At 67.2% G+C, this 21,085-nt stretch overlaps 2 protein-coding genes across 7 annotated transcripts; one reads left to right on the top strand and one right to left on the bottom strand.

Moving 5' to 3' along the window:
* The first annotated feature begins 3,502 nt into the window (after positions 1-3,502).
* Positions 3,503-10,772, top strand: SYTL1 (synaptotagmin like 1). Of its 2 annotated transcripts, XM_054802080.1 has the most exons (16): positions 3,507-3,617; positions 4,245-4,438; positions 5,532-5,828; positions 6,159-6,304; positions 6,382-6,490; positions 6,875-6,914; positions 7,270-7,369; positions 7,567-7,661; positions 8,868-8,990; positions 9,077-9,243; positions 9,328-9,430; positions 9,558-9,719; positions 9,792-9,870; positions 9,965-10,064; positions 10,156-10,361; positions 10,478-10,772. In XM_054802080.1, exons 3-16 carry the CDS (start codon positions 5,581-5,583, stop codon positions 10,615-10,617), a joined length of 1,818 nt encoding a protein of 605 aa, XP_054658055.1. In that variant the 5' UTR covers positions 3,507-3,617; positions 4,245-4,438; positions 5,532-5,580; the 3' UTR covers positions 10,618-10,772. The 2 variants fall into 2 exon arrangements, with proteins under 2 accessions (XP_054658056.1, XP_054658055.1); XM_054802081.1 differs by lacking the exon at positions 4,245-4,438 and having other exon boundaries at positions 3,503-3,617.
* Positions 10,773-10,774: 2 nt separating this feature from the next.
* Positions 10,775-20,607, bottom strand: MAP3K6 (mitogen-activated protein kinase kinase kinase 6). 5 transcript variants are annotated; one of them, XM_054802077.1, is made up of 29 exons: positions 20,426-20,607; positions 19,952-20,081; positions 19,302-19,441; positions 18,604-18,627; positions 17,987-18,174; positions 17,700-17,868; positions 17,395-17,501; positions 17,099-17,269; positions 16,678-16,790; positions 16,365-16,524; positions 16,080-16,230; positions 15,772-15,879; positions 15,653-15,702; positions 15,426-15,521; positions 15,012-15,096; positions 14,806-14,939; positions 14,599-14,726; positions 14,361-14,497; positions 14,069-14,174; positions 13,747-13,904; positions 13,462-13,642; positions 13,211-13,373; positions 12,759-12,924; positions 12,495-12,680; positions 12,171-12,276; positions 11,686-11,932; positions 11,337-11,592; positions 11,163-11,239; positions 10,775-11,047 (listed from the first exon to the last, which is right to left on the bottom strand). In XM_054802077.1, exons 3-29 carry the CDS (start codon positions 19,359-19,361, stop codon positions 10,969-10,971), a joined length of 3,606 nt encoding a protein of 1,201 aa, XP_054658052.1. In that variant the 5' UTR covers positions 19,362-19,441; positions 19,952-20,081; positions 20,426-20,607; the 3' UTR covers positions 10,775-10,968. The 5 variants fall into 5 exon arrangements, with proteins under 5 accessions (XP_054658052.1, XP_054658050.1, XP_054658051.1 ...); XM_054802075.1 differs by having other exon boundaries at positions 19,952-20,607; XM_054802076.1 differs by having other exon boundaries at positions 10,775-11,044; positions 19,952-20,607.
* Positions 20,608-21,085: the final 478 nt, after the last annotated feature.

Below are 21,085 nucleotides of genomic sequence, written 5' to 3'. Positions count from 1 at the left end.
ACATCTGATATCCAGAGGCCAAAGCTGCGCGGTGGGGGAAGTGGATCAGCCTTAAAATTAGATTGTGTACAAGGCTCGGGGACGGAACAGCGCAGCCATCTTACAAACCACCACCTGGATCCTCTCCTTCCCCAACCCCTCCATCCAAACCACGTTGCGGCTGCGTTAACTCCGGCCCCTGCTTTGGCTCTGAGGCTGCAAAATGGCAGCGGGGGGGGGGGGAATGGCAGGCGGCTTCCGAGGGGTTTATCCTGCGCACGTCTGTCGCTGGAGCACGAGGTGAGGGTGCAAAAACCCCCAGGAACGTGCTCTGCCTGGCGTGCATGGCTCTGTGCTGCTGTAACCGTCCCGTTGGGTCCCTGCTCGCCTCCCAAGCGCGGCAGGGTTTTTCTCACCCGCTTCTGCTGCCCGGGGAGCTGCGGGGAATCTGGCCGGAGGTGCGTGGGAGCTGAGCCGCACGGTTCCGGTCACGGTATTTGGGGATTGTACAGAAGAAGTTGGTCTGAATGTGCCAACGTTGTCACATTTGGGTGCTCAGGGCGCTCACAGCTCTCCAGCTGGGCTGTGCGATTCCCGCTCCTCTCGGTTTTCTCTCCTGCCTCCCAGCGTGGCCAGCCCGGCCCTGGGAGGGACGGAGGCTGCAAAGCAGAGCGGCAGGATCCGTCCCAACCTGCCAAACGGCCTGAACCGAATCCTCAGAGGGACCTCGCTGCCTTCCCACCCCTCTGCCCTCACCGCGATGGCCGAGCGTGACCCATCCACCCCGGCAGCTGCGGTGCGGGGGCTTCTTCGGAGCGGGGCTGGGGGTCCCCGACCTCCCCATGGGGACAGGGGAGCCGATGCCTCATCGCTGGCTGTGCCACCGCTGTGGTGCTGGCATGGAGCCACGTCTGAAGTGGGGTCACTTTGCTGCAGCTGGCTGGAGGGGAGGGGACCCCATTTCTCACCCCCTTAGCAGGAGGGGATGGGGGGCACGTGAAAGGGCTCCCTGGGGAGCAACGTCACGTTGCGCTTCAGCGTTTGCATGGTTGAAGCTTTTGAAGACTCCGGCGGTGGCCGTGGTGCCTCCGAGGCTGCAGCTCCCTCCTCATCCTCAGCCACCCCATCACCCACGTTGTTTCCCAGGCAGGGGAGGGAAAGGGGGTGCAAGACCCAACGCTGGGGGTCTCAATGCCCGTGTCTTCCCAGGCAGGCCTTGCACGTCATCCCCAGCCAGAGCCAAAGGTGGAAATGCTGCGAGGTCCCTGCCCTATTGTGGGGATTAAAAATGAAAAATTAAAAGGGGGCTGTGCGCAAACAGCCCCCCCAGCCCGTGGGAGCGGGGCTCTATCCCCGCAGGAGCTGGGGTCCGTCCCCACGTGCCGGGGGAGCGCTCGAGGCTGCGGGAGGACGGGGGGCATGGGGAGCTGCCCCGTCGCTGGGGGGATGTGGTGGTGTAAAGTGATGGCAGAAAGGGAAGGGGGGGTTTGGGGCTGGGGGAGGCTGCCAGGGGTCTGTGGGGCATCTTTGGGGGGTGAACCCCCCCCTCCCCAGTCTGCAGAGATGTTCTGTGGGGGGATTCGGCATCTCCTGCATCCGCTGCTCGCCTGGGCTCCATGGTGCTGCGGGTGCTGCCCCCCGCCCCCCCACCTGCAAACCCACTGGCAGGCGAGATGCTGCCGATGCTCCGGCACATGCTCCCTGCCTCAGTTTCCCCCCGGGACAGCCAGCCTTGCCTGCGCCTCACGGACCCGAAGAACGAGTCCTGGGGGGGGAGCAGGGCTGGGGAGCGGGACAGGACTTGCTCCTCACCCCCGCTCCCTCCCCACTGCCCAAACGCCCAGCGCAGAAATGAGGCAGAACCTGTTCTGCGCACCCATGGGGATGCTGCCAGCACCCAGCACCCAGGGGCAGAAGGGGGGTTCCTCCATCGGATGCTCTTTCAGGATGTGGCTGGAGCGGGGCTGCAGGCCGTCATGGCGCTCTGGCTTGCTCCGGGGTCTCTGCAAGGAAAACCATCCCCAAGGGCTGACCCAGCACCTTGCTCGCCTTGTGCTGGTGGCCAGGGTGCTCCCGGGTGTCACTGGGCTGACGCAGCCTCCGGCCTGGCCACCCCGGGGCTGAGAGAGGCACCGAGGGGGCTCTGCTCCACGGGCACTGCAGTACGGCTGCGGCTGCAGCTGAGACCCAGCAAACTCACCACCCCTCTGGGTCACCGGGGATGGGGACACACACTGCAGGATGTGACCCACTGCTCCCCATGCCTCCGGCCACGGGTTTTGGCTCTGTCTGTGCCGTGCTCAAGGTTGCCTGGAGGTGCCTGCTCGTGGCCGGGAGGAGGGGCACTGCCCCACTGAGTAAGCCCATCACCAGGGTGTCGGGTACCATCCGTCCATCCGTCCATCTCCAGAGATCCAGGAGCAGGGGACGGATCCTGCCACATCCTTTCCTGCCCCATCCTCAGCCGATAAACCTTTCTCGCTCTGGACGTTGCTGGTACAAAGGGTCTGGGACGCACAGAAAGGGCTCGGTGCCCACCCCGGGTGACCCAGAGCTGACATGACAGCCCCCGAGCCATCCCTGCCCCCCCTCCCCTCCAGAGACCTGGCCACGCTCGCTGCATTTCCAGAGCATCCACAGCAGGGACCTCGTCCGTCTGGGGCCTCTCCCCACCGCAGCCGAGCAGCGAGCGCTCTGCGAGGGGAGGAAGGGGAGGGCGGCCGACGGACAGACAGACAGAGCTGTTGCTAAAGTCTCATTTCCTTAGAAACCACGCTAAAAATAATCCCCTTTTCTTGCGGTCCTGCGCTCAGCGTGTGCTGCCAGGTTGCTGCTGCTGCACCCCACTGCAATTCCTTCCCCGTAAAGCCGGTGGGGTGATGGCTGGAGCCTGGCGGGGAGCCTGTGATCGAGGGAAACTGAGGCACAGACCCCCGCTGTGCCAGGGAAGGACGCTCCTGCCCTGGGTGCTGGGTTTTACCACTGCCAGGCATTGCCGGCCCGATCCTGCGTGGGGCTGAGCACCCAGGTTTGTGCTGGGTGGTGGGGAGCCCCAGCCCTTCGGAGCAGGATGGGATTGTGCCAGGCAGGATGGGAGCTGTGGGGCTGGGGGTACCGTGGGATGGGGGACGTGGGGCTGGGGCTGCCCTGCAAAGCCCCAGGGACCCCCCCTGCCCCACAGCTGGGTATTTTTTGGGGGGGGGGGGCTGCAGGGAGGGCAGATTTTCTGCTTCCCCCCATGCCCAGCAGAGACCAGTCTGCCCAGTCCACCCAGTGCAGCCTGGGAGCTCTCCTAGAGCTGCTCCGGATAAAGCACCCCGAGGCCACATCCTGCCCCGTGTGCTCCCCAGAACCCCCGCGGTGCTTCCCCTCCATGCCCCCCCTTCCTGGGCTGCCTGATGCCTCCCAGTTCAGCCCAGTTCAGCCCAGTTCAGTCCCGTCCAGCGGGTGCTGCTGGCTCCAGTCCCTACTTTCGTGCCGCCGGGGCGAGGAGGCGCCTGCGGTTGACTCAGCTCCAGGCCGCCAGCACCCTGCGCAGGGTGGGGACCGGGGGCCACCCGCAGCCACGAGGGTCCCCGTGGGGTGCTGGGGGGGGCGGGGAACGAGCCACCGGGACCCCCGCACACAGTCCTGGGCAGGTAAGGGCGGCCGTGGGGCTGACCCCACTGCTTGCCCCATGGCGGGGCTGCACCAGCACCTGGGGTGGGGGTGGGGGGGTGTTTGGGGGGGGGGGGGTCTGGCTCCTGTCGCCCTGCTTAGGGGGCTGCAACACCCCCCCCACCCCGCCACCCCCGGCTCTGCTCCCCACTGAGAAGGGATGGGACGGGGGCTCTGGGACCCGAATTTCTGCAGTGGCTTTCATCGTCCCCACGCTGTGCCTGTCCCGGCCGGTGGGGCTGGACGGGATCCGAGGCCAGGGTGATGGGCTGCAGGGCCCCTGGTGCTGGGAGGAGGGTGGGGGGGCGCTGGGGGTGCAGCCCTGGGCTGCGGTGGAGCAGTTGGGGCCTGTCAGTCCCCAGGGGGCTGGGGGGGTCCCGGGGGGGCTGAGCCTGGGTGCATTTGCTGGGGGGGGGGGCATTTCGCACACTGTCCATCGCCCCCCTCCATCGTGACGGGCTGCTTGCAATGAAAAAAAGGGGGATGTGCACCCCCCCCCCAATTGTGGCTTACTGGGGAGGTTTAACTGGTTTGACTGGTCTTCCATGCGGGGGGGGGGGGGGGGGGGGGGGGGGCCAGGTGCCCAGCACCCCTCTGCACACCGGCAGGCGCAGGACGTGGGTGCTTGTTTACCACCGGGCTGCACCAATCTGCTGGGGTCCCCAGACCTGGGTGACATTTTTGGGTGCTGGCTGTGTTCCGGGGTGGGGGGGGACACCCCCGTACGCCGCCAGTAAACAGGATACGAGCACGCTGCGGTGGGGAGGCAGGGACAGCATCGTCCCAAACCTGGTGACAGCTGGTACGTGTCCCCCGAGACCCCCCCCACCCAGCCCTGGTGCAGCCTGGCTGGGTGCAGGGTGCTGGTGGGTGTCGTGGGGTCCCCCTGCCCAGCGTGGGGTGCCGGGGGGGGAGGAGGGTGTCCAGGTGGTGGTGGTGGGGGGTCCTTGGTGTGTGATGTGGGGGCTCCCCAATGCTGGCTTGGAGCGGGGGGCGGGGGGGGGGGGTATGTGGTGGGGTTGGCACCCAGCCGGTCTGGGCTGGGTCCTGGGCTGGGGTCCCCAGTGTTGGGGGATGTCTGAGACCCCCCCCGGAGCTGGGCCAGGGGCACCCGTGGGGCTGAGATGGGGTCATCTGTGGGGCAGGGCTGGGATAAGGGCACCCGTGGGGCAGGGACAGAGTCACCTTCGGGGATGGGGCCACTGGTGTCCGAGCCCCACAGCGGAGGTGGGAGCCCCACAGCTGTGCCAGGGTATGGCTGTGCCGGTGCTCACTTCCTGGCGGGGTGCCGGGGGCAGTGGGGGGCCGGGGGGGGGGGGCAGCAGGACTGATCCTGCCCCACCGCTGCTGCAATTTCCTGCCCTGGGCATCCCATGCCGGGCAGCGCTTTCCCAACGCCAGGGCCAGGAAGGGCAGTGGTGAGGCAACGCCAGGCAGTGGGGCAAGAGCCCCTGCCGCACCCTCTGCCCTGGGACCTGTGATGAGCTGAGTACGGTCTCAGCCTGGTTTGGTGCAAGCCTATCATGGAGGGCAGCCGAGCCCCCTTTTGCCACCTGTCTCGGTGCCGTGGCACCCGATGAAACCCGTGGGAAAGCAGGCAGGGGCAGAGCTGGCCCTGAGCAAACACCCTTTGCAAACATGGGCTGCGGGCAGGATCCCGGCAGCGGGCAGGGCTGGCCCTGGCACGGGGCCTGGCAGCAGGAGGAGCGGCAGGGCTTCCCTGAGCCTGCCTGCAGCCTGCCCGCGGGATGCATCGCCCGTGCTCCTGCCCATGGGCACCCTTGGCATTAGCCCACCCCTCGGTTTGTCCCTGTTGGGGATCCCGGGGGTGTTTTGGGGTGCAGTGTGGCAGGGATGGGGTGCGTGTGCTGAGCTTCCGCTCCATCTCTTTGCAGAGGGTCAGGATGATTCCCAGCCCAAAGCGGCCCCAAGGTCTCTCTCCAGATGTTGGCGTCGCTGGTGCATGCCCGGCACGCTGAGCCCCCCCAGCTGCAGCCCCCCGCTTCTCAGCACCCGCCTAGGCCAGCACCCTGGGGTACCCTTGCTGCACCCCCCCACCCCGCCATGGCGCTGGAGCTGGGGGCCGAGACGCTGCTGGACCTGAGCTTCTTGACGGAGGAGGAGCGGCACGCCATCGCCGAGGTGCTGCGCCGCGACTGGCAGCTCCGCCGGTGTGAGGAGGGGCGCATCAGGTGAGGTGGGGGTCCCCTGCTCAGCGTCACCCTTGGGGACAGCTTAAACCCCCCCAAGAGCGACCAGCTTGGGGTCTATCACCTTGAGGACAGAGCAGCCAGGCTGGGGGGGGGGTCCGCTTTCCGCTGGGGGGGGGCACCCGTTGGGTCTGGCCAGGGTGAGGCTCCACGGTGGGTGACACCATCATTGGGGGTCCCAAATCCCCTGGGAGACGGTGGGTTGTGTCCCCAGGGCTGGTCACGGTGGCTCCATCAGCCGCTTGGGAAGGGCGATGGGGACGGTGGCAGCCCCGGGGTGGGGGGGACCCAACGCCGCCCTCCCGCCGCCAGAAAGCTCCGCAAGTCGGTGTCGGACCCGGTGCAGCTGAGGACCCTCACCGGGGACTGGTTCTGTGACGCCCGCGCCCAGCGCCACCGGCACCACCTGGGCTCTGACCTCGTCCGCGCCTCCATCCGCCGCAGGAGGCGGCCCCGGGGTAGGCGAGGGATGGGGACGTGGGGGGGGGACACTGGGGGCCAGGGCTCAGCCCGCTGAGGTCCCCGATGTCCCCAGGAGCGGGGGACCCGGAGTGCGGCTCCAGCCTGGGTGAGCTGGAGGCCATCGGCGAACCACTGGCAGAGGAGAAGGAGGATGAGGATGGTGTGGTGGAGCCAGAGGAGAGGTGAGGGGGGGGGGGGGGCCTCTCACCCCATGGGTGCCCCAGGGCTGGTGGCATCTCTCATTGGTACCCAGCTGGAGGTGGCACGGCCCTGGGACGCCCAGGGGGGAGCTGGAGGTGGGCGAGTCGGAGCAGAGCCCATGGTGAAGGGAATGGCACAGCCAAAGCTGCACCGTCCTGGTGTCCGTCCACTGTCCTGGCGTCTGTCTGTCCACTGTCCTGGTGTCCATCTGTCCACTGTCCCAGCGTCTGTCTGTCCACCACCCGGGGGTTTCTGTGGCCCTCCTGCACCCGGCTCTATAAATAGCTGCAGGGATGCTGAGGGGAGAAAGTGCTCGTTAGCCTGATGCCTTGTCGAGAGAAACTAATTATCGTCTCTTCTCGCAGCCCCCCTCTGGAAGATGCGCAGGTGGCCTCAGAGCCCCAGGTTGGTGCCTGGTGGGGGGGTTGAGGTGGCACAGCAGAGCCTGTGGCTGGTACCCGACGCCCCGGTGATGGGCTCGGTCAGTGGGAGAGCACCCTGCGCTGGGTCACCCTGGCTGCCGTGGCCCCGGAGCCGCAGCGTCACCCCAGGAGGGTGCTGCCGTTGGGACCAGCCTTGTGCGTTGTCTTGCAAAGCGTGATCCTGGGGGGGGTGTGGGGAGCGATGGGGGGGTGTCCCACGGGATGTCCCCCCACCCTGTCCCCAAGGACCCAGAGGGGATGGACCGAGGGGAGCAGGTGGGGTGAGGAGGGTGCCTGGGGTGCCCATTTCACCTGTTCCCCTATGTGCCACCTCGCAGCCCACCCCCACAGCCCCGGCTCTGGAGGAGACCCCCACGTCACAGCCCCTGCAGCAGGGCGACGTCCCAGCGAGGGAGCAGGATGTCCCAGCCCAGCCAGGTAACCGTGTGTGTGTGGGGGGGTCAGTGCTGTCAGGATTTGGGGGATTGGAGCCCCCCAGCACTGCTTACCAGCCTCCTCCCAGCCCCCCCATCCCTCGCTTGCCTGCTCGCTCCTCTTGCCAAAAAAAGCCCCCCCCCCATCCATCCCTGCTGCATTAGGACCCCCCCCCCCCCGCTGACACCGCACCCTCGCAGGTGATGCGGTAGGTGGGAACCCCTTCAACACGTCCAGCGCGGAGGAAGACGAGGAGGAGCCCGACTCCGCACACAGCAGGCCCGAGGCTGGGCAGGTGGGATGGTGGGACTGGGGGGGGGGGGGGGGGGTATATGGGGCTGTCTGGGGCTGTGTGGGGCTGTCTGGGGCTATATGGGGCTGTCTGGGGCTATATGGGGCTATATGGGGCTGGGGGGGCTGTATGGGGCTGGCTGGGGCTATACGGGGCTGTACAGGGCTGTGTGGGGCTGTACAGGGCTGTATGGGGCTATATGGGGCTATATGAGGCTGTATGGGGCTGTATGGGGCTGTACAGGGCTGTATGGGGCTGTATGGGGCTGTATGGGGCTGTACAGGGCTATATGGGGCTGTATGGAGCTGTATGGGGCTGTACAGGGCTATATGGGGCTATATGAGGCTGTATGGGGCTATATGGGGCTATATGAGGCTGTATGGGGCTGTACAGGGCTATATGGGGCTGTACAGGGCTGTATGGGGCTATATGGGGCTATATGAGGCTGTATGGGGCTGTATGGGGCTGTATGGGGCTGTACAGGGCTGTATGGGGCTGTATGGGGCTGTATGGGGCTATATGGGGCTATATGAGGCTGTATGGGGCTGTATGGGGCTGTACAGGGCTATATGGGGCTGTACAGGGCTGTATGGGGCTATATGGGGCTATATGAGGCTGTATGGGGCTGTATGGGGCTGTATGGGGCTGTACAGGGCTGTATGGGGCTGTATGGGGCTGTATGGGGCTGTACAGGGCTATATGGGGCTGTATGGGGCTGTATGGGGCTGTACAGGGCTATATGGGGCTGTATGGGGCTGTATGGGGCTGTATGGGGCTGTACAGGGCTATATGGGGCTGTACAGGGCTGTATGGGGCTGTACAGGGCTATATGGGGCTGTACAGGGCTGTATGGGGCTGTATGGGGCTGTATGGGGCTGTACAGGGCTATATGGGGCTGTACAGGGCTGTATGGGGCTGTATGGGGCTGTATGGGGCTGTATGGGGCTGTATGGGGCTGTACAGGGCTATATGGGGCTGTATGGGGCTGTATGGGGCTGTATGGGGCTGTATGGGGCTGTATGGGGCTGTACAGGGCTATATGGGGCTGTATGGGGCTGTATGGGGCTGTACGGGGGGTTCAAAGCCAGCACGGCACAGTCTGTGCCCAAGCACCCGGCGCTTGCTGGGAGCTGGGTGCCCTCAGGAGCCCGCACTTGGATGGGGGAGCCGGGGAGGGGGTGCTGACCCCTCTTTGCTTTGCATTTCCAGGGACCGGGGACCCCCTCGACAGATCAGGCGTCCCCGGGCCGGGTGTCCCCACGGAACGGCCACACGTCCCCGAGCAGCCTGCTGACCACCAGCTCCTCGGTGTCCAGCCTCAGCTCCTCCACGGTACGGGGCTGGGGGGGCTGTTGGGGTGGATGTGGGGGGGGTGTCACCTCTCCAGCCCCCCCTGACCCCATCCCGCTGCCCCGCAGCTGAGCGGCAGCCTGATGAGCCTGTACAGCGAGGGCGAGCTGGGCAGCGTGGCCGTGCGGGGTTGCGTCCAGTTCTCCCTCCGCTACGACCCGGCCAAGAAGGAGCTGCAGGTCCACGTGCTGCGGTGCCGCGAGCTGGCCGAGGCCAAGAAGCAGCGGTCAGACCCGTGAGTGCCCCGGCCCCGAGCGGCGATGCCCGGGCAATGCCCGCGGTGGTACCTATCGCATCCACCTCGGTTTTTTGGCTCCAGGTACATCAAGACGTACCTGCTGCCAGATAAGTCCAACCGCAGCAAGCGCAAGACCACAGTGCGGAAGAGGAGCTTGGATCCCATCTTCAATGAGACCCTCAAGGTTTCTAACCCTGCTTTGGGGTGGTTTGGGGGGGGGGAGGGGTGTCCTCCTGGTTCGGGGGGGGGGATTATGGGTGGGGGTGGCCCCTCGCCATGCCCTCACCCTGTCTGCGGCCCCTCCCCACCAGTACAAGCTGGAGAAGAGGGACCTGCAGGGACGGACCCTGAACCTCTCGGTGTGGCACCACGACAGCCTGGGCAGGAACCTCTTCCTGGGGGAGGTGGAGATCGCGCTGGGCGCCTGGGACTGGGCCAACACACGCCCCGAGTGGTTCAGCCTCCAGCCCCGGGTGAGTCCCCGGCCTCCCCCAGCCCACCCCAGCCCCATCTACAGCCCCCCATAACCCCCCCATCCTCCCCAGATGCCCATCTCCTCGGACGGTCTCGCCAGCCGGGGCAACCTCAACCTGGCATTGAAGTTCATCCCCGGCGGCTCGGAAGGTGAGAGGTGCCCACGGGCACCCGGGGGGGCGGGAAGCGGGGGGAGAGGGGGGTTCTGGCATGGCAGGGTGCCCCTGACCCCTCTTGTCTGCAGGTGGGGGGCTGCCACCCACGGGGGAGCTGCACATCTGGGTGAAGGACGCCCAGAGCCTCATCCCCCTGCAGAGTGGCACCGTGGATGCCTTTGTGCAGTGGTAAGAGTGGGGTTGGGGAATGGCACCCTGGGGGGCACCCGGAGGGGCTGGTGTCCCACCGCCCCCCCCCTCACCGCCCTGTCACCCCCAGCTACGTGCTGCCAGATGACAGCAAGGCGAGCCGGCAGAAGACGCGGGTGGTGAAGCGGAGCCTCAACCCGCTCTTTAACCACACCATGGTGTACGACGGCTTCCAGGCCAAGGACCTGGCCGAGGCGTGCGCCGAGTTCACCCTCTGGCACCACGAAGCCTTCTCCAAGCACCAGCTGGGGGGCATCCGGCTCAGCCTGGGCACAGGTGAGCAGGGGGGTCCTGGGCACCCCAGGGTGCTCTCCCTGGCTTGCAGAAGAGGGGGGGTGAGCGGTGGTGGCGGCAGCGTGGCCGGAGGGGTGACAGCGGTGGTCTCTCTGCAGGGAGCAGCTACGGGTTGCCGGTGGGCTGGATGGACTCGACGGCGGAGGAGCGGGGGGTGTGGGGGCGCCTGCTCCAGCAGCCCGGGCAGTGGGTGGAAGCGCTGCTGCCCCTGCGGACCAACCTGGTCCCCCGGGCATAGCCCACGGCCCCCCCATGGACCACCCCCCCCGATGCCAGCGGGACTGCGGGACGCAGAGGGGGCTGGAGCTGAGCCCGGAGTATCACTGTGCAGGGCTGGGGTCTGTGCCCCCCCCCCCCACCACCCTTTCAACAGCAATGAAGTGGCACCGGAGGGCACATCTGGCAGCTGTTTATTGCTCTGGGCACCGCACCCCAACTTCTCCCTCCGGCACGGGGCTGGAGCCGCTGCATCCGCCTGCTCCTGGCATGGGGCTGTCCCCTCCGTCACCATCCTGCCCCCGTGGTGGCAGCCCCAGGGCGCCGGTGGCTGGGTGCCCCGGGGGCCACGTCCCAGCCCTGGGGTGGGGGCTCACTCCCCTTCCCGCTGGGTGAGGGTCCGGCGATGCTCCAGGATGGCTGCCCAGAGACGGTACGCTGGCCCACGCCTGCTGGGACACGGGGGCTGTGAGAGGGAGGGGACCAAGCCTTGTCCCCCCCCCAGCACTGCCCCCCTGCCCTCTGTCCCCCAGCCAGGCCAGGAGGGGCAACGTGGGCTGGGGGTACCTGATGCCCACGTAGAAGAGGTCGTCACGGGTGGCACAGCCCAGCAGGTCCCGCAGCGTGAAATCGTGGGAGAGGAGCTGCGGGAGGTGGCAGGGGTGTTGGGGGGCAATGCTGGGGGGGGCCTGACCCCCAGCCCCCATGTAGCTCCGTGTGCCGAGTGGCCGCGGGCCTCACCGTGGCCGTGGTGGCTGGGTCCGTGCCGTGCCGCTGCAGCCACTCGAGGAGGAGGGGGTCAGCCTGTCGCTGGGGGGGCTGGGGGCTCAGCGGCGAGTGATCCTGCGCTGGGGCAAAGCACCGTGGGGGGACCTCCCCGTGCTCCCTGCTGCGCTGGAGCCGGCTGGGGACCACGGTGTCATCGTCCCCGGAGCGAAGCACCCGCTGCATCAGCTGCTGCCACTCCTGCTCCTTCTGGGCCAGCTCCCGGAGCAGCCTGGGGGAGAGCGGGGCACGGACTGGCACCCGGCGGGGAGAACAGGGGCTGGCGGCCAGGGAGATGGAGGCACGAGGACCCGTGAAGCCATACCTGCTCGTCTCTGTGCGGAGGTGACAGAGCTGCGCCACCAGCGCCGAGGATGCCTGCAGGGAGGGCAGAGGGTCCGCCTGGGTGCTGGTGCCGGTGCCGAGCCCCAAATTGGTGCCGAACCCCAAATTGGTGCTGTCCCGCTGGGGTTGGCTCCTGGGGATGGACGGTCTTGGCGGCATAGGGGTGTCCTCGTCACTTGTGTCCTTGGTGCCGTTGCCCCCCAGGCAGCCGGCCTTCGGTCCCAGGTCTGGGGGGGCAGAGGCGGTGGTGGGCACGGAGAGGTGCCCAATGACCCCAGAGCACGGGGGACAAAACGGGCAGCCGGGCCCAGCCAAGGCTGCCCCAGTGCGGGCTCCCCCTCACATCCCTTTCCCAGCACCCCAAAGTCCCCCACCCAGCCCGGGCCAGCCGCCCTCTTCCTCCATCACCCAGCCACGGTGGTGGGACCTGGACCCGCATCCTGGTCATCTCCCAGTGCCACCCACCTCTCACCAGTATGGTGAAAGCCGCCTGCACCGCCTGGCTCACAGCGTCATCCAGCGCAAACATCCAGTGGGGTTTGATGCGATGCCGGCGCAGCACCCCTCTCACCTGGAAGGAGCAGAGCTGTGCCAGGGCATCGCCGTGCCAGGGCATCGCCCACACAGGGACATCACCGTGCCAGGGCATCGCCCACACAGGGACATCACCGTGCCAGGGCATCACCAGCGCCAGGGCATCACCCACACAGGGACATCACCGTGCCAGGGCACCACCGGCACCAGGACATCGCCTGTTCAGCACCCTACCACCCCATCCTACACACTGACCGCTGCCTGGAAGCCGAAGAGGGGAGCCTGGAGGTGGGGGAGGCTCAGCCCCTCCACCCGCAGCTGGGTCTGCAGTGCCAGGAGGTCCTGGCGCAGCCGGTGCTGGTTGGGGCACTGGATGTAGCTCCGCAGGCAGCTCAGCAGCTGAGCGAGATGCTCCGAGCCCAACCTCACGCCTGTCGTGCTCTGGAGGCGGGGGGGGGCAAGGGAGATGCTCAGGGGCTGCCACGGTGCCCACCCTCCGCCCGGGCACCCAGCACCCACCTGGCTCTCCTCCAAGGCAGCGACGATGGCGGGTGCCTCGGCGGTGAGGACGCGGTGCAGCGTGGCCCGGCGCTTGCTGTCCTTCCGCAGGAGGAACCCGTCCCCGCTGTCCTCCGGGGAGGACGAGCACAGGCTGCGGTTGGAGCCGGCCGAGTCCTGGGCAGCGCTGGTGGGAGGTGGGAAAGGTTGGCACTGCCCCCCCCCTACCCCGGCCTTGGGCATTTAGGAGCGTGGCCTCAGGGTGGGCACGGCCATTGGGCTTGGTGGAGGGCATGGGGGACCCCCTGCAAGCCCCCCCAGGCTGTAAGAGGGAGGGATGTGATGCCCTGGCACAAGGGGACATTGCGGGGTGCAATGCTGGGACACGGCAGGGTGGGTGGGTGTCATGGGCGGCAGAAAGCCGACCCCCCCCCCTCCGCCCCCCGGGGTCCCCCATGCCCAGGCTGCCCTACCCCAAGTGGCCGTGGCTGGAGGCTGCCTCGCTGGGGGGGCACAGGAGCGGGGGGCTGCCCTCTGTGCCCCTCACCGGGGCGTCCTGCCTGGCTGAGGAACATCCCCTGCTCCCATCGCTGCCCTCCACATCCTCATCCTGCTGCCCGAAGTGGGGGGGCTCGCCTGCCAGGGAGATGATGGAGATGGAGATGGTTATTTAGCAGCTCATGCCAGGCCCCCCTATCCTGCCCCCCCCCCCCCCCAGCCTCACCCCCCGCCGAGGGCAGGGGCTGGCTCCGGGCCCTCCCGGTGCTGGCGAGGAAGGGGTCCCGCAGCAGCGCGGCGGCCGTCGCCCGTGTGGCCGGGTCGGCCTGGAAGCAGCGCAGGATGAACGTCTTGGCCTTGTCCGACATGGACTCGGGCACCTCCGGGTGCATCTTGAACATGCCCACCTAGAGGGGAGGCACTCGTGGGGCTGCGAAGGGACTGGCCACCCCAGGGGGGACATTTTAGGGTTGGGGAAACCCTCCCATCCCCTGCCCAACCCCATGGGTACCTTGAACATCGCAGCCTGGGGGTTGCCCAGCTCGTAGAAGGGGGGCTTGCCCGTGGCCATCTCGATGATGGTGCAGCCCAAGGACCAGATATCCGCTGGCTTCCCATAGCCCCACGGCCCCTGGTCAATGATTTCTGGGGCCATGTACTGCAGGGTGCCTGGGGAGAGGATGAGGAGGAGTGAGAGGAGCCCGTATCCAGGGCTGGGTTGTCCTTCTCCCCGTGCTGGGTACAAGGACGCAGACCCCGTCATCGCCTGGTCCTCGGCATCCCACCACCCCCAAGTCAGGGGAACCCAGCCCCCAGCCCCAGGGTGCCCTTACCCGTGAAGGTCTCGGCGCTGGGGCTGATGCCCGCCAGCCGCTTGGAGGTACCAAAGTCGGAGATCTTCAGCACCCCGCTGTATGTGTTGATGAGGACGTTGTCTCCCTGTTGTGAGAAGGGCACCCCAAAAATCAAAGCAAGCCACAAAAAGCTCCTGGAGCTCAAGCAAGGCCTTTGGGCATCACCCCAGGGGCTTTGGGTATGGAGGGGCAGCTCCCGGCTCCCCGGTGCCCCCGGAGATAGGGGGGTCAGGCCTCGTGCCCCCGGGATGGGTGATGCCCACCCCCTCACCTTGATGTCGCGGTGCACGATGTGGTTGTCGTGGAGGTAGCTGAGCCCGTTGAGGATCTGGCGGGTGTAGAAGATGATGGTGGGTTCGTTGTCCTTGAGGGGTCCCCACTTGGAGCGCAGCAGGGACGAGAGGCTCCCTGGAGAGGGGGCATGGAGAGGGGCAACACCCCTGTTTAGGCCACACATATGGCCACGTGCCCCCCTTTGACCCCCAAATCCTGTCCCCAGCGCTGCCCACCTCCCGGCACCTCCTCCATGAAGATCTTGATGAAGCCACCCTGGCTGATGGAGCCCAGGTACTGCACGATGTTCCTGTGCCGCAGGCGCTTGTGCAAGGCGATCTCCTCGTGCAAGGGCTGCGAGTACCTGTGCGGCAGGACGCTGGGGTGAGGGGCTGCCCAGGAATCCCCCGGGACCCCCCGGGACCCCGTGGCACGGTACCTACCGGCTGTCTCGCTCCGGGATCTCCTTGATAGCGATGCGCACTTGGTTGCTGAGGCAGCGCCCGGCGTAGACGACCCCGTACGTCCCCCTGCCCAGGACCACCCGCTCGCCCGTCTCCGAGTACTCGTAGCTGTACTGCGGGCAGAGATGTGGTGTGGCAGCGTGTGCCACCCGTCACCCTGTGTCACCCCATGTCCCCCACCTCACCTCCAGGATGGGCTGCGTGGGGCTGGGCACCTCCTCGCCGCTCGCCGCCTGCTCGGCCATGAGGGACTGGATCTGGTCGCAGAACCTGCTGGCGGGAGGACGATGGTCCTGAGCCCCAGTGAGGATGCTGGGGACCTGGACACTGACCCCCCCCCAGCACAGAGGGGCTCCTGTTCCCTCTCCCAGTCTGGCCCCCACCAGTGGCACAAGGTGGGGGGGGGGCCTGTGCCACCCTGTTTTGTGGGACCCAGCTGCAGGGGGGGTCCCCAGGACACTCTTCCCCCCCGCCCCCAAATTAAGGTAGGGAACAAATAGCACGCTCCTGCCCCTCCCCGCTCACCAGGGCGCTGACTTGGGGTCCCCGTGCCCCCACCAGAAATGTGGGTGCCCCTGTGCCCCCCCTGCCCCACTCACCACCGGCAGTGCTGCTGGGAGGGGAAGTAGAGCTGGAAATCCTCCTCCGCGTGCATCACGTAGAGGAAGCAGCCCCGTTCGTCGCACTTGCAGATGCTGGAGGGTGAGGACCCCCCCTCCCCGTCAGCACTGGGGCAGAGGGGGTGCCCACGGGGTGGGCAGAGGGGCTGCAGGCACATGGGGGGGAACCGCGATCCTGCTGGCGAGGGGACCGGGGACATGCTCACCTGACGCCCCGGACGGCCGCGGCGGCGAAGGTCCAGCTCAATGCCGCCTTCTGCGGGGGAAGGGGCAGGTGGGGAGGGGGTCGGTGGGGACCCCCCAGCTCCTCCAGCCCCATCCCTACCTCCTCTGTGGGGCAGACGAGGGCGAGACTCAGGGCGTGCTCCTCCGTGCCACCGTGCAGTGCCAACCAAGCTGGCTGCAGGACCTTGTTGAGCTCCAGGACCAGGACCTGCACCAGAGGGGGCTGCAGGATGAGTCCCCCAACCCGCTGGGTCCCCAGCCCACACCCTTGCACCCCCACCCACTGGGGTTGGCACCGGTGGGCTGCTTGGTGCCTCCCCAAATCCCCAGTGAGCCTGGACGACCGGGTGGTCCCCAGGGACGTCCGGGGGTCTGGGCAGGAGGGGTCGGCTCCGTGGGGCCCCTCACCGGGCAGCGTGGCGTGGCGATGAAGGGCTGGCACGCCTTGAGGAGGAAGCCCAGCCAAAAATCAGCCAGCTCCTGCTGAGCAGAGGGGACCTGCGGGCTCCTCTGGAAGTGTTTGTAGAGCAGGAAGGTCTCCATGACCGAGACCAGGTACCTGCGGGGACGTGGGGGGTGAGAGAGGGGAGACAGATGTCCCCAGCCCCCCCTAAACCCCCTCCTGGGGCACAGCCACCCGGGACTGGAGACCCAGCCCTGCCCAGGTGGGCACATGCCGTGCCGTTGCCGTACCAGCCCGGTGCGTTGAGCTTGTAGAGCTTCTCAGAGGCTTGGATGACTTTGCTGAGGTCGTTGGCCAAGATGCCGGCTCCGAGGCAAAAGCCCACGTCCCAGTAGTAGCGCAGCTCCCCCGGGCTGCCCTTGCGACCCTGCAGGCAGCTCAGCTTCACCCCTGGACACGGGAGCAGGAGCCCGTCACCCCTCCGCTGGTGACCCCCACAACCCGGGCACGGCCGCTCCGGGGGTACCCCGATGCCATCGGACCCCAGCGCCTGGTCCCCGTCCCCTGTGGGTCCTTGTCCTCAACCTGTGGGTGGGCACCCACCGATTTGCTGCAGCTGCACGGAGGTTTCGAACTGGTGCCCGGCGGCCATGAGGAGCACGGCAGCGTTGATGCCCGCATGGAGGCTCGGCTCCATCTCGAAGGCTTTGCTGTACCTGGGCAGAAATGCCAGGTGGGGGGCACGGCCGCTGCCACCCCCCCCACACCCCGCCAGCCAAAACACGGCTGCCTCAGGAGCCCCCTATGATGGGGGAGCGCTCCCAAACCAGAAAAAAAACCCCAAAAGAAGTAAAAATAAATAAATAAATATAAAAGCCCAGCAGGAATTAGCATCACCTGCCTTGGCGCTGCTGCTGGGGAGTGGGGGGGTTGACCGTGCCCAGCAAGCCCCCAGAGCCCCTGCGAACCCCCCGGCCAGGGCCGTGGGCAGGCAGGTGGCTCCCAGCCCTGTCCCCAGCCTCACCAGTAGAAAGCCTGGTCCCTCGTCTGGGTGTCGGTGAGGCCGGAGCTGATGAACATGTCCTTGTAGATGCGGCCGCACAAGCAGAGGAGGTCGGGCGCAGCCCTCTCCCCACGCTCCACCACGGGCAGCAGCACCGACAGGGCCTTCTCCCGGTCCCCGGCACGGTTACGCCTGGACACACGCGACCGGCGCTCGGGGAACAGCACCGCTGGCATCGCCCCTCGGTCCCCTGACCCCCCGGCTGCGTGCCGTCGGGATGCCCCGGGGTGCGTGTCACCCCCCCCATCACCGCTCACCGGCTGAGGGCGAAGGCGTAGTGGAAGCGGACGTTGTGCTGCTCAGCCACGGCGCAGGTCGGCAGCACCTGGAGGGTCTCCACCAGCGAGATGATGGCATCGTAATCCTGTGGGGACAGCGGCGGGGCTGAGCCGGTGGCCCCCGTGCTGCCCATCCCTGGCTCCGTGGGGCGATGCTCTCCCTGGACTGGCCAAACCCTGGGGGTCGCAGGCTCCTCCGAGCAAGGGGAGGCCGTGGAGGTGCCCCCTCCCCAGGATGCTGATATGGTCCCCAGGAACTCCCCAGCCCCCCCCCAGCCCTTAACCTGCACGTCGCGGTAGGAGAGGAGGAGGTTCACCACGATGTCCAGGCTGAGCAGCTCCACTCTGTCCAGGCGCTGCTGGATGCGGATCAGCTCCCGGCTCAGCTGCTCCCCTCGGTACGTTTCCCGTGCCCTCCGGATATCCCGCCGGATCGTCTCCTGAAAATACCCGCTGGGGATGGGAGGGCAGAGACGTGGGGCTTTTGGGGTGGTGGCAATTCTCCGCCAAGACCTGCCAGCCCCCGCGGGCACAAGGGTTTGCCCGCAGCCAGAGGGGTTGGCGCCAGTACCAGGAGTCGGTGGGGATCCCCTCCAGCAGCTGGACGAGCCGGGCTGCCAGCGGGGTGAAGAAGGTGTCCGTCTCGAAGCTGGGCTGGAAAAGCTCCGTCAGGCACTTCATGGCCCCGGTGCTGCAGCAGACGACCTTGTTCTGGGGGGTCACCGCATAGGGGATGAAGGTGTAGCTGCTGCAGAGGCCCTGAGGGAGGGGAGAGGAGGTGAGCGGCTGTGCCAGTCAAGCTGAGAACCCATCTACTCGTGTCATGGACCAGCCCCCTCTCCCCAAGCCTCCCCACACTGTCCGGACCATACAGGCCATGCTAACGCAGCCACCCTCCATAAGTCATTAGCAGGAAAAGACAAAACAGCTTTATCTCTGACTGTCATCATTACGCTCCAGAGTGAACGCTCCTGGTTCTTTTCAAAACCAGGTACCCCTCTCCACGCTGCTGTTCCTGGCGCTTGCTCTGAGCGAGTGACACCCCCCCCCCCAACTCGGATCCGGGGAGAGATCTCACTCCCTGTCTGCAATGCCCACCCTCCGAGGCTGGGGAGAGGTGGCTCAGGGGGAGAGAGGGGCTCAAACCCCCCGGCACCGCGGCATCGAGCACGGGGACAAGAGACGCACCGAGTTCTTCTGGCAGATGTCCTCCTGGGGGGAGAGGGAAGGAGGAGGGATTTAATGGAGTCCCCAGCAAAAGAAATCAGTTGATTTCAGGCTCAGGGATCGGAGTTACCTGGAAAACAGCCGCGGACAGCGGGGGACACCGGGGCCAAGCCACAGGGGCGACCGGTCACCCCCATGCCACGAGCATCGCATGTGGACCCACCCCCCAGCCCGGGCAGGGCTGCAAACGCAGCTGGCTTCTCCTCCAAACCCAGCACAGGGAAGGGGTCTCCGAATGGGTGCTCCCCTGAGTCAGGGTGACATTTGGGGATGATTTGGACGTGCCTCCGTCTGCATTTTTCTCCCTGAGCGGTGAGAATCCCTCCCGCTGGCCCCTTCCACAAGGGAGGTTTTGTTTACAGGAATCGGCTTTTCCCTGGGAAAAGTGCCTGTTCCCAAATTCCCAGCCAGTTGGGGCCAAGGGAGCACCCAGCACCCTGCACCCGGCTCCGGGGCTCACCGGCGTCCCCAGCCACCCCCTCCTCATCCCATCCAGGCACAGGGAAATCTCTGCCAGAGCAGGATGCGACCATGGGAACTCGGCCGGGCTCAGGATGGAGATCCCTCTCCTGCCTGCACGGATGCTCCAGGCACTTGGGGCTCTTCCCACCCTGGAGAAGCAGCACCCGGGGAGCCGGGGTGTCCCTGTACCCACTGACCTGCAGGGCCTGGAGGGGGGGCAGGTCGGCCTGGCAGCACAGCAGGACATTGTGGGACATGTTGAAGCTCTCGCGGACGCCCAGGTGGTAGAAGAGGGAGGGCTGGCAGACGGAGTCGCTCAGCTCCACCACGGCCACGTCTGCGGGCAGGACGGTGGGGATGCTCACGAGTCCAATTCCAGACCCCAAATTCATGGGGAAGGGGAACCAGCCACCCTTGGGTTTGGGGGAGGGTGGGGGTGTGTGTGTCCGCATCCCCTAAGACAGCGGATGGCCCCTGCCATCACAGCACCTGAGGCCACAGCGAGGGGCACCCGCTCGCACGGCGGCACAGGGTCGAACCCTGAGCAAACCCTCCACAAACCCCCACCCTTTCCAAAATCACACCCGTGTGTTTAACGCCGGGGAGGAAGACATCCCGGCAAATGTCCGACCACCCCGGAAAGCAAACAGGAGGACGGCAGGAAACCAAACAGCGAACCACCCGAGCGCGCAGCTGGCAGAGCTCCGCTGGGAGCTGCGCAGGGGCTGGGGAGCCTTGGCCCGGATATTTCCGGAGAGCTGGGATAACCAGGCAGAATAACAGGAAAAGGAGGGTGATAGAAACCCCACACCGGGGATGCCGCCGGCGGAGCGTGTCGCATCCTCACCTGCGTTGTAGAAGCGGTCCAGCGTGGCGGTGTCGCCCAGCGCCAGGGTGCCAAAGGGCAGGGTGTGCAGGCGTGCCCGCAGGTCACGGCACGCATCACGCAGGCTGCGCAGCGCGGGGCAGGCGGCCGGCTCCCGGCCCAGCACACAGACGACGCTCAGCGCCCGTCGCCCGCTCGCCCGTCCCCGCGTCCTGCACACCGGCCGGCCCGTCGTGCCCGCTACTGCCAGCGGGTCCTGCCAACAACTCCCGGCAACCGGGGGCGTCCCCGGCACCTCCATGGCCAGGGCAGCCAGACCCACCGGGGAGAGCTCGCACCCTGCACCGGGAGAGCCCGCACCCTGCACCGGGCTGCCCCGCACCACGGTGCCCTATTCCCTCCCGGGGGAGCCCATAGTCTGCACCGGGCTGCCCTAATTCCCCACCGGGAGAGCCGATACCGGGCTCTCCTGCACCGGGCTGCCCCGGTCCTTACCGGGAGAACTCCCTACCGGGCCGGCTCGTACCGGGAGGGTCCCCCCCGCTCACCGGGCTCCTTCCCGGGCTGCTCCGCCCCGCTCCGCCCCGGGCACCCGGCGCCGCTTCCGCCTGTCCCGACCGTGAGTCAACGGCGGCCCCGCCCGCCCCCCCCGGGATGGGATGGGATGGGACGGGACGGGACGGACCCCCCCGGGCGGATCCTTTCCCCCACGGGCACCGGTTGCAAAGGGCCGGTTGCGAAATGGGAGCGAGGGGAAGGAGAAGTGGGGGGGGATGGGGGACGGGGGGGGGACCGGGGCCGGGGCCGGTTCCTCTCCCCAGCTGAGTTGCAGTCGAAATAACGGCCCCGGAGTTGCCTGGGTGGCGGGAGGGCGGCGAAGCAAAGCTGCGGTTCTCCGGGGGGCGAAGGGATGGGCAGTCGTGTCGTGTGTCCCCCCCCCCGTATCCCCATCACATCCCCCTGGCCGGGGCGAGGGGGCCAGGGAAGGTCCCCGGGGAATGGAGACGGGATGGCAATGGCTGGTGGGCCTGGCTGGGGAGGTGGCAGCTGTGCGGGCAGAGCTGCGGGCAGCGTTCCTGGCTGGGAAAACCTTGGTCCGTGGTGGGATGCAAGGGACAGGCTGGCACAGCACCTTGGGCTGGGCTACCGTGAAGG

This window comes from Grus americana, chromosome 23 (genome assembly GCF_028858705.1).
Source record: "Grus americana isolate bGruAme1 chromosome 23, bGruAme1.mat, whole genome shotgun sequence".
Lineage (NCBI taxonomy): Eukaryota > Metazoa > Chordata > Aves > Gruiformes > Gruidae > Grus > Grus americana.
The sequence above is the reverse complement of the archived record's forward strand: the minus strand, read 5'-3'. Positions and strand labels throughout refer to the sequence as shown.